The 13,844-nt window shown below is 41.8% G+C and overlaps 1 protein-coding gene across 1 annotated transcript; it reads right to left on the bottom strand.

The window, feature by feature from the left end:
* Nucleotides 1–10,643: 10,643 nt before the first annotated feature.
* On the bottom strand, nt 10,644–11,585 carry LOC103749390 (olfactory receptor 10-like). Its single transcript, XM_008852274.2, has one exon. It carries the CDS (start codon nt 11,583–11,585, stop codon nt 10,644–10,646), a length of 942 nt encoding a protein of 313 aa, XP_008850496.2.
* Nucleotides 11,586–13,844: the final 2,259 nt, after the last annotated feature.

The following is a 13,844-nucleotide window of genomic DNA, read 5'->3' as shown; positions in this document are numbered from 1 at the left end:
AGGGCATAGAGCATCTGCCTTTCTGTTCAAATTACATTTATGCTTATTACATTTAACATGGTTCCATCCACCTTGCTGCAAATGACAGGGCCTCACTCTTCATGGCTCTATAACATTCCATCATATACATATGTTATATTTCCCTTTTTGATTTTTCTGTTAATAGATACCTTGGTTGATTTCATATTTTGATTATTATGAATAGTGCCACAATTAATATAGAGGCATGGGTATCCCCTTGATGAATTGATTGCATTTTGGTTGGCTATGGACCTAGAACCATGACTCCTGGATAATGTGGCAGTTCTATGTCCTACTTTTAGCTTTTCTGAGGAACCTCCAAATTGTTTCCCATAATGGCTATACTAGTTTACCTCCCCACCAACAGTGTATGAAAATCTATCACATCTTTGTTTGCAGTTTTTTCTTTGGGAAAACCTAACTGGGGTGAAATAGGATCTCATCATGGTTTTGATTTATATTTCCAGGATTATTAACGAATACTGAATATTTTTCATGTATTTGACTTGACCATTGTATCTTCTTTTCATAGACGTCTGTTCAGATCACTCTGCCCCCTTTAAAATGGATGATTAGTATTACTGCTTTTTGTTGCACTGAGTTCTTGTGAGCCTTTGTTGGATGACCACTTTTCAAGTACTTTTCCCATTCTACAGACTGTCTGTTCATTTTGTTGGTTTGCTTCCTTTACTGTTTAGAATCTTCTTAGTTGGCTGACATGGAAGTTCATCTCCTGTTTTCTTGTAGCAATCAAAAAAGATTTTTTTTTGAGATAGGATTTCACTATGGAGCCCTGGCTAGCTCAGAACTTGCTTTGTAGATGAAGCAAGTGGAGTTACTGACCATTTGCTTAAAGCAACAACAGAGAAAATAACAAAAGTGTGTTTATTCTTGCTGAAAAGGGTGACAGCTTTGTTCCCTTGTCCTCTGAGCCTCTGTTGGGTACTTTCTTTTTAAGTTAGTGCACTTTATTATTTCTCAGCAGTTTTGGGCTTATTGGAAAATTGAACCCACTTGTCCCCCCTCACAATTCCTCCTTTTTCTAATTACTTTATTACTATCATCGCCTTTGTGGCACTGGGAATTGAACCCAGGGCCTTGTGCATGCTAGCCCTGAGCCATGAAGCTAGCATTCTACAACTGACCTCTACCCCTAGCTCAATTCCTCCTGTTATTAATGTCTTGCATTAACTTGGTACATGTTACAAGCAAGGAGATGGACTTTGGTTGATAATCATGCACCCAGACTATCTCCTTGCTTGTAACATGTACCATAGGCCAACCTAACACAGACCATCCCTCATTGAGATGCTCTTCCCAGTGATTCTAGGTTGTGTCAAGTAGGAAATTAAAGCCAACTACCACACTGTGCAAGCTGGAGGATCTGGGTTTAAAAAGCCAGGCACAGTGATATACTTGCTACCCCAGAGCCAGGGAGACAGAGACAGGAGGATCCTGGGACCTTGTTGCCCAGCCAGTCTAGCTGAATTGGCAAGAGACTTTGTCTCAAAAACAAGACCAAAAAAAAAAGCGGATCAGGATAGGGGAAGACACCAGACATTGACCTCTGGTCTCCATGTGCATATGTGTGCACACACTCACACACATGTACATATACACATACTCATCACACATACAAATAAAAATTGAAATAATAAGATTGGATCAAATTGCATCCTACATAAAAATTAATGCAAAATATAGGCCTAAATGAAAGCACTAAAACTAGAAAACTCTTGGAAGAAAATACGGAAGTAAATACTGGGTGAGGCAATATTTTCATAGACGTGTTATCAAAAGTACAGCAACAAAAGGAGAGAAATATGTAGTGAAATCTTATCAAAACTCTGGGCAGAAGTTCTTAAGACTATTTGGTGTCAGTCTGCTCTGTGGGAGCCCCATCTGGCATTATTGTAACCTTAGAGGCTTTTAATAATAGCACCTATTTTAAAAATTAAGTCCCTTATCATCAATGAATGCAGAACTCAAAATCTGACTTCTATGTACCATGGGAATAGCAAATATTTCCCTTCAAATGGTCTTTGATTTTCTAGTTATCTTTTTAAACATTTTTATTCATTATTTTTATTTTATGTGTATGAGTGTATTACCTGCATGTATGTAAGTGCAGTGCCCACAGAGGTCAGAAGATCCCTTGGAACTGGAGTTACGGGTGGCTGTTAGCCATCGTGTGGGTGCTGGGAATTGAAGCCAGGTCCTCTGTGAGGGCAGTCAATGCTCTTAACTGCTGAGCCATCTCTCTAGCCCCTGATTTTCTTGTTATCTTAGCATCTTTATATACTGTAAGAATATGACCAGTGTCTTAAAACTGAATTATGTCTCTGGGCCACCATAGGTTTTTAGACCATGGCCCTGAAATCTTGGCGGTTAAGTGATGCTGACATCCAGTTCTGATTCTCCAGCTCCATGAGACAATGTAAAACTCTCCTTGCTTCTCTACTCAGGGGACACTTTACTGGTACACTGTCATGCAGTTCCTTCCAGTCTGTGATCTAAGACTTTTAAACTTTCAGTAGGTAGAGGTCATTGCCTTTCAAAAAGACTTTATTGTAATTAGAGACTGAAGCACGCATCAACCAATTCTATTCAGTAAGTCTATTTATATTGTATCTGTATCTGTTCGTTTATAAACTTTGACTTGCTACCTAACAATATAACCCAAGATGATTTTATATGATGTGATTTTCAAAAATTTCTTTTCAAATTATCTCTGGTTTGGAGGGGAAATGCCTAGATGCGTTTTGTTGAACCTGGTGTCTTATTAATTCAGACTTTCACACTTGTTACAAGAGTTGTTACCCATTTGACACTGGCTAACATGACAAACACAATTTGAATATGACCTTCAGAATGATGTTTTGATTTAAAAATATTTTGGATATTGGGTATAAGGTGTCTGAGGCATACGTTTCTCAAGTCATACAGGGACTTCGTTCCTGCAGAACATGTTTCTTGATCATGTTCCAGCCCATTACTGTCAGTCCCATGAGGCAAGAGTTAAGCCAAAATGTTCATTTTTATTTTTCTTTCCTCTTCTTTTTGGCCATCAACATGTTAATTAATATCCTCGAAATAAGTTGGGGAGATGGCTCAGTGGGCAAAGTGTTTGTTATACAAGCATGAAGACCTGAGTTTGGATCCCCAACACCCACATAAAAACCCCAGCGCTATGGGGAGGCTGGTGTACGACAGAGAAAGGTGATCCTACTAGTCAGTCAACCTAGCTGAAAACAGTGAACTCCTGGTTCAATAAGAGACCCTGTCCCCCCAAATAAGGTAGAGAGTGATAGAGGAAGACACCCAAAGTTAACCTCTGTCTTTCACATATTTGCATGTATACACGCATGCGCGGGCACACACACACACACACACACACACACACACACACACACACACACACCCCACACCCCTCCCCCAATCCTAGAAATACAAAAATAGTGCGGCTATAAAAGCAGCTGTTTTTGGGTGTTGTTATTCTATGAACTATTGTTTATCAGCACTGAAAACTGCTCAGTGATAAGAAGTATAGTCAATTGTGGTCTTTGTTTTCTTCACAGTATCAGCTGGTGTATATTGAATGATTCTTTGTGCAGAAATCCAAACAAAGCTCAACATGCACAAGTAAACACAGACATATCTTCCCAAAGAAGCAAGCAAGCAAACTGCCTGGTACAGGTTTTGTTTTCATTTATTGGGAAATTCTTCCTTCATTGTGAAAGCACTTACTCCGCAGGGCTTCAGGGTCGGTTTCTACCCTCTCTGCCACAATGATAGCAGAATTTCCAAACGCCTGCTCTTATTGAGAGCTGAAGGTCTCATCCTTCTGAGTAGCTAAGTGTTAGATGCCATCTCCAGTCTTTGTTACACCTGATGATTCTGTGGGGAGACCTCCATCAAAGCAAGAGCCTGCTTGGGAGAATTTCACAGACTGTGTTTTTCACTTAGTGATATGCATTTAAAGTTCTTCTATGTCTTAGAATGACTTGATAGCTCTTTTAAAAAATTGATGAATTATATTTTATCATATGACTGTGGTGACGTGTTTAACCAATTTATCTGTTGACTAGGGGGCGTTGAGATGGGTAAAGATGGTTTCTGCCTGTGCTGGAAGCTTTAGTTGTCCACTTGATACACTTGGGTAGAGGGAGCCTCAAGTGGTGAATTGCCTCCATTGGACTGGCCTGTGGCCATGTCTGTGGGGCATTTTCTTGATTATTAAGTGATATGGGAGGGCCCAGCCCACTGTGGGTGGTGCCACCCCTGGGCAGGTGGGCCTATGTTGTATAAGAAAGCAGGCTGAGCATGGACCAGGGGAGCAAGCCAGTAAGCAGCATTCCTCCATGGCCTGTGCTTCAGCTCCTGTTTCTTGGGTTCTCTGATGAACTGTGACCTGGGTAAGCCTAATAAACCCTTTCCTCCCCAAGTTGGTAGTGGTCAGATTGTTTTGTCACAGAAATGGAAAAACAAACTAGAACATTGCCAATTAACTATTGAAAGACATCTTGATTGCTTCTAGTTTATTGCAGTTATGCTAAAGTGATAAATAATGACTATATGTCATTAAATCAGTTGAGTAAATACCTGGTAGGGGTATGTCTAGCTTGACTTAAAATATTAATGGAACATAACTGATTAAAATAATAGGTGTGGTGTGTGCATGGTCCCCAGCATTAATTCAGAGGAACTGACTATATAGAATGAAAGTTATGCTAACTCTTAGTAGGTAAAACATACCAGAGAATGTATATAATTTTATAGCAGAGCTTAATTTTAGTATTTTTCCTAATTATATTATTTGTGGTGATTTAGTCAAGAATCATTAGTGTAATCACCACGACTTATTACTGAACATAAATTAAAGAAACCAGTGCAAACCTCTGCAGGCTCTTGCAGCTAGGAAACCAGCTGTCTTTTAATTTTGGTTTTCCTGAGCAGTGTGTGGTGTCATTTTGTCCTCTGTTGGATTAATAACATACCAGCCAACAGTCAAACACCACCAAGGAATCATTAAAACATTTATTCACCTAGAAATTCTGAAGGTTCAGTGAAAGGTCAGCGACTTCGGCGCCCCCACTGTCTCTTCTCCCCAGACTCACCTACTGCTCTGCACTAATTGGCCACTTTGGGGCACGTCTTTCCTAGGAACTTCAGAATAACTGAAAGTTACCTGTTATTTTAGAGTTTATAAACAGAGCTGCCACGGATTTCCCACAATTCCCTGGGACTGAGTATAAAGGCTATTCACAATGTGGTTAGTGTGTTCTGGGGACACAGTGGAGAGCTTGGAGTAGCTGGAATTGACTTACAAATAGAAATTAGATCAGGGGAAGGGTCAAAAAGGTACCTGGAGACAAAGAGGCAGAAAAAGGAATAACACCACTGGTTCCATGTGTGTGCTTAGTCTCTGAAGTTTCCTTCCTACTTTACTGCATTGTGATCACAAGGGATACCTGATGTAATTTCATTTTAAATATCTTGGGGGTGTGTGTGCTGGAGAGATGTTTCAGCAGTTTAGAGCACTGGCTGCTCTTGTAGAGGACCCGGGTTGGAATCCCAGCACCCACTTGGCAGGTAACAACCACCCGCAACTCCAGTTCAAAGGATCTGATGTCCTCTTCTGGCTTCTGCAGGCACTGCATGACATGGGTGCAGTTTCTTTGTGTGCTCTTGAAGTTCAAGTTTCCTTAGAAGAGCTGTTTCACATTTCCCGTCTAAGAGTTTGCTCACGTTGGTTATCATCAGATTGATTTCTGATGCATTATTTTAAAGTCCTATACAAACAGCTGTTAGCTTTTTATTCTTATCTGTGTGCAACATTATCTGTGCATTGAAAGGGTCGATATTTATTCCAGTCTTTGTAATTTGGCTTTGCTTGTCCCTGTTTTCCCAGATATGGAAGCAGGATTCTTACCTTCTCTGAGCCTGAAGTCACTTTTGCTTATTCAACACCAGAGGGTTTGCTGCATGCACACTGTTGGTGCGTTGTCACTGTTTCAACACTAGAGGGCAAACCAAGCCCATTTAATGTACAATCTACAATTGACATGTTCAGGAAGAATTGGGGGTGGCCACCTAGAAGGTATAGTCTGTCCTCATAGTCCCCTTCCTGAGGCTCTGATATGCTCAGTCACCTCATGTGCAGTCACTGGCCTATGGTCAGTAAATGTGGGATTCATCTGTGCTGAGCAGTGTCATTAAGAAACAGTCAAAAAGACACCCCCCAAACAGAAAAACAGTCTTCTGTTCCTATGTCACAGCTGTGACAATAAACACACACTGCTGTTTCACACTTGATGCTACAGCCATCGATACTAGTTCAGGAACGAGCTGCCTACTGTGGAGACAGTAGACTCATAGCTCAAGGCCACTGTGACCAGCTACAGCGATCCTGTTTAGAACAGAAGTCTGATTTATCTGGGTCACACATCTCTACCTGACTGACTGCTCAAAAGACTCTGTGCATGGGCACTAGCTTGAGGGCAGAGAACATTATAGGATTTGCCCAGTGTTAGATTTCACCAGTACAGCACTGGGTCTCAAGAGAAAGTCCTGTGCTTACTACTGGCTCCTACCCTCAGACAACAGGGTCTTATACTACACTATGATGCCCGTGTTAGTTACTTTTTTAATCGTTGGGACCAAAGACCTGACAAGAAGGAATTTAGGAGAAAGATTTATCTTAGCTCAGAGTTTCTTGGCAGGGAAGCATGGTGGTTTGGCTTGGGGTCTACCGTGCTGTGGGAGCTTGTAACTAGTCATATCACAGCTGCAGACAGGAAACCATGGAAGAGACTTAGGTTAGAACCAAGGCCAGGCTATAATCTGTTAACCTACCCCCAGGACCTTCTTCTGTCAGTCAGAGCTCACCTCTTAAAGGTTCCACAACTTTCCAAAATAGTGCCATCACCTGAAGACCATGTCTTTAAACACACAATCCTGGGGGTGGGGTGGGGCATTTCACATTCAAACCATAACACTCTATCTTATAGTGCAACAGAGCATTATATTAAACTTCAAAAGTCTTGATAGTGTTACAATTACATTATTTTCCCAAGTCCAATGTCTCCCCTAAGACTCAAGGCAAACTCTTAAGTGTAAATAAGAAAAACAAGTTATATACTTCCAACATACAATGGTGTAAACATCCCCTTTCTAAAAAGTAAGAATAGGGGCATAGCAGTGAGAGATGAGACCAGAGCAAGACCAAAAACCCAGCAGAGCAAACACTGAACCCTGTAGCAGCATATCTCATGTCTGAAGCTCGTGGTGACATCATCTGGGCTTCAGTGGACTTGCGTAGCTCAACTCCTTTAGCTCTCTTGCCTGTAGCACATTTGGCCCCTTTTGGGCCAGCTCCATGCTTTGCAAAAGCCTCATGTTTGGGTATCTCCAGTATCCCGTGGTGGGTGGGTCTCCATTGCAACTTTGGCATTTCTGTCTTCGCACCATGCACAGACCTCCCAGGAACTCCATGTGGGAAATCTGGATCTGCTATATCTCGTCTGGTCTCAGAGTCTTTTTGAAACTTAGGTGTAAGCCTCTATGACCCTACAACTCTTGGATTTTGCGTGTCTGCAAAACCAGCACTATGTGGAGACGCCAAGTTCTGTTGCCAGCTGAGAGACAGCTTGATCTCCTTGGGCCACAGCTGCAGTGGCCTTTGTGTGCTTTCTAGGCTGAACCTGGGAAAGTACTTCCCTCAATAGCCCTGCTGGACTAGTATGCCAAGAAGGGTCTCTTGAGTCAGTCTTTTCTGTATTAGTTACTTTTCTTGTTGCTGTGACCAAATACCTGGCAAACAACTTAGAGGAAGAAGGATTTATTTTAGTTGATGGCTTCTTGCAGGGAGGCATGATTTCTGAGACTTAGCCTTGGTGAGGGAGTTTGTGGCTAGTCACATTGTGGCTACAGAGAGGAAACAGTGAGGGAGACTTGGGCCAGAACCAGGATCATACTATAACCAATAAGCCTGCCCTCAGGGACTTATTTCTGCCATCCAGGCCTCACCTTGTAAAAGTTCCAAAATCTTCCAAACAACACAGGATCCTTTGAGAGACATTTCATATTCAAACCAAGACTCAAGCTTGGAGAAGTATGGAGAAGATGATGTCTTGTCAGATAGGCCAATACTAAGCTGGGTTATTCTTGCCTCTCAGCCTGAAGGATGGGAACAGTCCCAGGGATGTACTTAGGTCATGTCTCTGCTGCAGCAATGCAGGCCAGGATAAGAATCTGTCCTGCATAGGTCCAGGTTTCTGTCCCATCCTTGGGACAGGTCTAGAGCTCCAGCTGCAATGGCGTGGGTTTATCTGTGTTGCTTGAGTTGGGAGAAGGGTGCTTGAGATAGTTCTTTGCCTGCCAAGGCTGATGCTAAGCTATGGTCACCTAAGTCTTATAATAACAGGGACCAGGGTAGAGGTGTTCCCAGGCACCTTCAAGACTGGTAATGATGCAAGCTAATACTTGACTGGAGTATAGATAGTTGTCTGATATTGGGGCAGATCAGAAGGCTCTGTTTGCTGTCCACTGCTTGGGTAGAAGGGCTTTGGTTTCTTCCTGGTGTCAGTATAGCCCAGTACTGAGCTCCAAGGCTATTTTTTTATGTCTTGTTGCCCATCAGGCAGAGTCTTGTTCATCTCTCTGCTGTCTAAGGTTGGGGAGGATCCACCTGGCTAATGCAGTTCTGTGGCTTGGTCACAGAGCAGGGGTTAGACCCAGGTCTAGGGCAGGGTTGTATGGCTCTATACAGCATGAGTTTTACCTTGATGATTCTACTGTTTCCAGTCTAAGGCCCGGACTTAATTCCTTCTTCCTCCCCTATGTGGAAGTCATCTTTGTGGATGTTGCTTGGAAATGAGAGAAAGGGAATATGGGCAACCCTTTCCCTCCTGCCTGTGTCCTGAACCCAGGCATGGGTGTCCCTCATCTGGCCTCTGTAGTTCTTATGATGATATTAATAGTTTGTTCTGTGAATAATTGTTTAACTTGATACATCTGTGAGGACACAATGTCCAGAAGATCCTAGTTGTCCTCTTGTTCTGTCTCCAACAGCTACACTATTACATTTACCATCATTAGGTACATGGGATAAAATGACCCTGGGGGAACTCAAAGTAGTCACCTTTTTACCCTTTTAGAACTGTGTAAACTTCATACAATCGCCCATTATACGAATTTCATCTCCCTCCCTCCCTCCTTCCTTGCCTCCCTCCCTTCCACTATTTTCTTTCAATTTTTTCTTATATCATTTTTATAGGCTTATTATTTTTATGTTTGATTCTTTATTCTCTTCCTTTTCACATGAAAAATATCATTTTATGTATAATTTGATAATTTGCATTTTTACTTAGCTTTTACCTGTGCACATTTATAGGGGACATGTGATAGTTTGAACATACATGTTGTATGTAGTAACCAAATTGGGGTGATGTGGACTTCCATAGTTTGAAATTTTTTGTCATGTCTATGCCTTGGAAATCTTCAAATTCCTCTGTTCTAGTAATTTTCTGAAACATGTAATAGATGGTTTGAAAAACAGTCACATTTCTGGGCTATAAGATGTGAGAAACTCTTCGCCTATCTAAGTGAATGTTGATACCCATCATCCGGCTTGTCTCTGGCCCTCTTCACCTTTACCCTCCTAGGCCTCTAGTGACCAGTGTTCTATCCTCTACTTCTGTGACATCGCCTTCCTAAGCTTCACTGTATCAATAAGCCTTGGCTTTATCTGTCTTGCTCATTTAAATCCTCCTGTTCTAACCATGTTGCTGACAATATCAGGCTTCATTCCTTTTGTGGCTGACTAACATTCTATTGTGTATGTGAACCACATTTCCCGTCCATTCAACCATTGGAGAACATCTTTTTGATACTTTATCTTGGCTGTCATGAATAGTGCTGCAATAAGCATGGAGATTGAATAGAAAATTCCTCTGTAGCACACCAAGTAGCATACCTGCAGCTCTTGGTGGCGCTGATGACATGCTGTTACCCCCTTTCATCCTGTATCACCCTAATGTTTCTGTCTTTTTGTTCAAGCAGTTAAATTGGATCACAGTGAAACCTGATGTGCTTCATGAAGAACCTCTGTTCAGGTTTTCCGTAATTGATGAATGTATTGTAAAAGAATAACCATGTAAAGACAGTAGAGGTATGAGGGGAAATGATCAGGCCATGATTACTTGTGGGTGATTGAGAGCTCTTTTCCGATGCCTTTGGAATATTGCCATCTATTTGGTGTGACACTGAATATTGACTTCGGGAAGGTGTTGTTGTTCTGAGCTTAGTCTTCTCTCATTCCTAGATATGTCTAGAGCCCATGGGCATTCTGTGAAGAAGGATCACTAGGCCTTATTCCTAAACTCTTGCCTTTGAGAGTTAAGATATGAGTCAGCATTCACTCCCTACTGCATAATGACCATAAACTCTAAGCTAGACTGCTTTTAATGAGACTACCATTTCCAACTTCTAGACAAGAAAGGATAAAAAGCCAGGAGGCCTGGTGAGGGGTATTTTCTAGTGACCAAAGACTCTCCAACGTCACTATGTATTTCATACTGTGAGTATTATTATGCAATATTTTTCTGACCCTCCTTCCCTGTTTATACGGAGTCTGTGCTTCTCTCTAGTACCTTCCACAGAGCCCCCTTCACATCCTTGTTCCTAAGCGTATAAATCAGAGGATTAAACATGGGGGTAATGATAGTATAAAAAAGAGCAAGAAATTTTCCCTCCCTCTCTGAATACCTGTGGACAGGTTGGAGATATGTGGAGATGGCTGAACCATAAAACAGAGAAACCACAGTGAGGTGGGATGCACAGGTCCCAATAGCCTTTTTGAGGCCAGCCGACGACTTCATGTTCAGCACAGCCCTGACAATGGGTGCATAGGAGCCTAGAATTAGCACTGCAGGACAGACCAACATTATGGCTCGGGCCACAAACAAATTGGCCTCTGTTCCTCCTGTGTCCTCACATGCCAACTTCAGGAGAACAGGCATCTCACAGAAGAAGTGATTCAGTTGGTGACCACAGAGAGGCCTGGCTATCACGAGGCCTGTCTGAATCAGAGAGTTCAAGAAACCTCCCACCCAGGAGAATGCAACCAATGCCCTACAGAGAAAGGGGTGCATAACGGTTGTGTAGTGGAGTGGACGACACACAGCAGCGTAGCGGTCAACGGCCATTGCCACCAAGAGCACACATTCAACACCTCCCAAAGAGAGGACTATGAAGAGCTGGGCCACACACCTTCCGAAGCTGATGGTTCTGTCAAGTCTAGAGAGATTGACCAGGAGCTGGGGCACAGTGCTGGTGGTGAGGCACAGGTCCAGGAAGGAGAGGTGGGCGAGGAAGAAGTACATGGGTGTGTGCAGTCGACGGTCCAGTCGTGACAGAATGATGATCAAGGTGTTGCCAAAAAGAATTAGGGAGTAGAAAATAGAAATGAAGACAAAAAAGACAAGTTCTAGGTGAGGCCAATCGGAGAAGCCGACCAAGATGAAGCCTTCTTCTGAACTGGTGTTGGGACCATCCATAGACATGCACCTGCAGAAACACGAAGACAATCTAATTCTTCTACAAAGACTATGAATTAATATATTCCCTAAATGCATTAAAATCACAGGTTTCATGGATGGTGCTATTATGTTCTATTCTGTTGAGCCTTCTGCAGCACTGAGATCCCTGGATTGGTTGGGGTGTGGCCTTGACTTCTACCTTCTTCTGGTTGCCTGTTCATGACTCTAGCCAGGCCACTCGATCCTCTGGCTGTGATGCTTCCTTGTTTGGAGGTGGAGATGATGTATTGCCATCCTCACGGTACTTTTGTTAGGACCCCAAGGCTGTCCTGTGGGATGTGTTTTCAAAAGCTAATGTGTATGATGCAGCATTGGCATTTTGTGTTGTTCTGTTTCCCTCCCTTTTCTGAGATAGTCTGTTTCAGTAGACTGAGAGAAAAGACTAAACAGTATGAGTTTGCAAGGCTGGGTTCTTGCTCCTATCTTCTGCTCAGTGGATATGGTCAGTGAATTAGTCTTTGGAGCCCTGTCTATGTCCTGTTATCATCTATCACAAAGGACTGAGCGAAGTATGAATCCCTCTTGGGAAGAAGCAAGCTCAAAGTACGTTTCTTCTGACAGATAATGATCTCGTCCACTTTTCCAGTGATAAATGATACCTCCAGCCCTGTCTAGGAAGAACATTCCCTTCTCTCTAGCCCATTCATCTTTGTAGAGCTTCTAGGTCTTTTCGTTTTGTTGGGTTTTTTTTTGTTCACTTTAGAGTATCTTTATTTCTGCAAATATAGTTACATTTATCCACTCTTTTAAAAATTTTATGTACTTATTTATTCATTTTTTTATGTGTATAAGTGTATTGCTTGTATGTATGTAAGTGAATCCATGTCGTGCAATGCCTGCAGAGGTCAGAAGAGGGCAGGGCACCAGATCCTCTGGAACTGGAGTTACAGATGGTTGTTAACCACCATGTGGGTGCTGGGAACTGAGCCCAGGTCCTCTACAAGAGCTGTCAGTGCTCTTAACTGGTGAGCCATCTCTCTAGCCCACGTTCTTTTGTTTTTATGTTTTAATCTTGAGGCTCAGTATGCCTATGTCTTGTGATTTAAATTCTTTTTACATTGTATCAGTAAATTCATTAAATCTTTGTCTCTATCTGAGATGTGACCTCCTTGGAAATAGTAACAGATTGAGTATGAAAATAGATATTAGTGCCTTCTTTTATGTTATAAGAGATGATAAATTAATGTTATGTTTTCATGACACATAGATATGAAATAGTGTTTTGGAGTAAACCATTTAATACTCCATTATTCTGAGAATTTATTATTTAAATATTTTATTTATTATTTTTATCTTATGTGTATGAGTATATTGCCTGCATGTAAGCTCACCAGGTGTGTACAATTCCTGCAGAGGCCAGAAGGGGCACAGGATCCCCTGGAATTGGAGTTACTGATGGTATCCATCATGTGGGTACTGGGAATCAAACCCAGATCCTCTGGAAGAACAGCCAGTGTTCTTAACTGCTGAGGCATCTCTCCAGAGAATTTATTTTTAAGAAATCTGAAGATTAGCTGGGTGTGTTGGCACATGCCTTTAATCCCAGCACTCAGCAGGCAGAGACAGAGGCAGGCAGATCTCTGTGAGTTCGAGGCTAGCCTGGGCTACATCTGAAACAAGCACGTTATAAGATTTTAGGTGTTCAGTGCAGAGATCTTTTATCTTTTTGATTAAGATTATTCTTATGTATTTTCATTTTATTTCTTTTATAAATTGGATAGTTTTCTTTTAAAAAGTTTTTGATTTAAAATTTTTTATGTGTGTGAGTGTTTTTCCTGCATATGTATAGGTGCACTCATGCATGCAATGCCTGCGGAGGCCAGAAAGGAGAGTCAGATCCCCAGGAACTGGAGTTACAGGCGGTTGTTAGTTGCCATGTGGGTGTTGGGAACTGAACCCAGGCACTCTGCAAGACAGCCAGTGCTCTTAACCACTGAACCATCTCTCTAGCCCTAGATAGATGTCTTGATTTTCTTTTTTGATAGTTATCTTTCAAAATGTAATTTATATTTGTATAGTATTTATAGCTTACAACTTAGCTGAATTCTTTTGTTATTTCTGTCAACTAAAAATATTTTTGTGTCTTTAGCATGTTCTGTTTAGATGATCATGCTGTCTGTAAACAGAAGTGATTTTACTTCTTCCCAACTAATTTGGTTGCCCTATTTCTTTGTCTTGGGTAAACTGGATATGTACATGTAGAAAGTTCAAACTAGACACATA

Source organism: Nannospalax galili, unplaced genomic scaffold, assembly GCF_000622305.1.
Source record: "Nannospalax galili isolate Female #2095 unplaced genomic scaffold, S.galili_v1.0 scaffold1206, whole genome shotgun sequence".
Classification (NCBI taxonomy): Eukaryota; Metazoa; Chordata; class Mammalia; order Rodentia; family Spalacidae; genus Nannospalax; species Nannospalax galili.
Note: the sequence above shows the minus strand (reverse complement) of the source record. Positions and strands in the feature narration are given on the sequence as shown.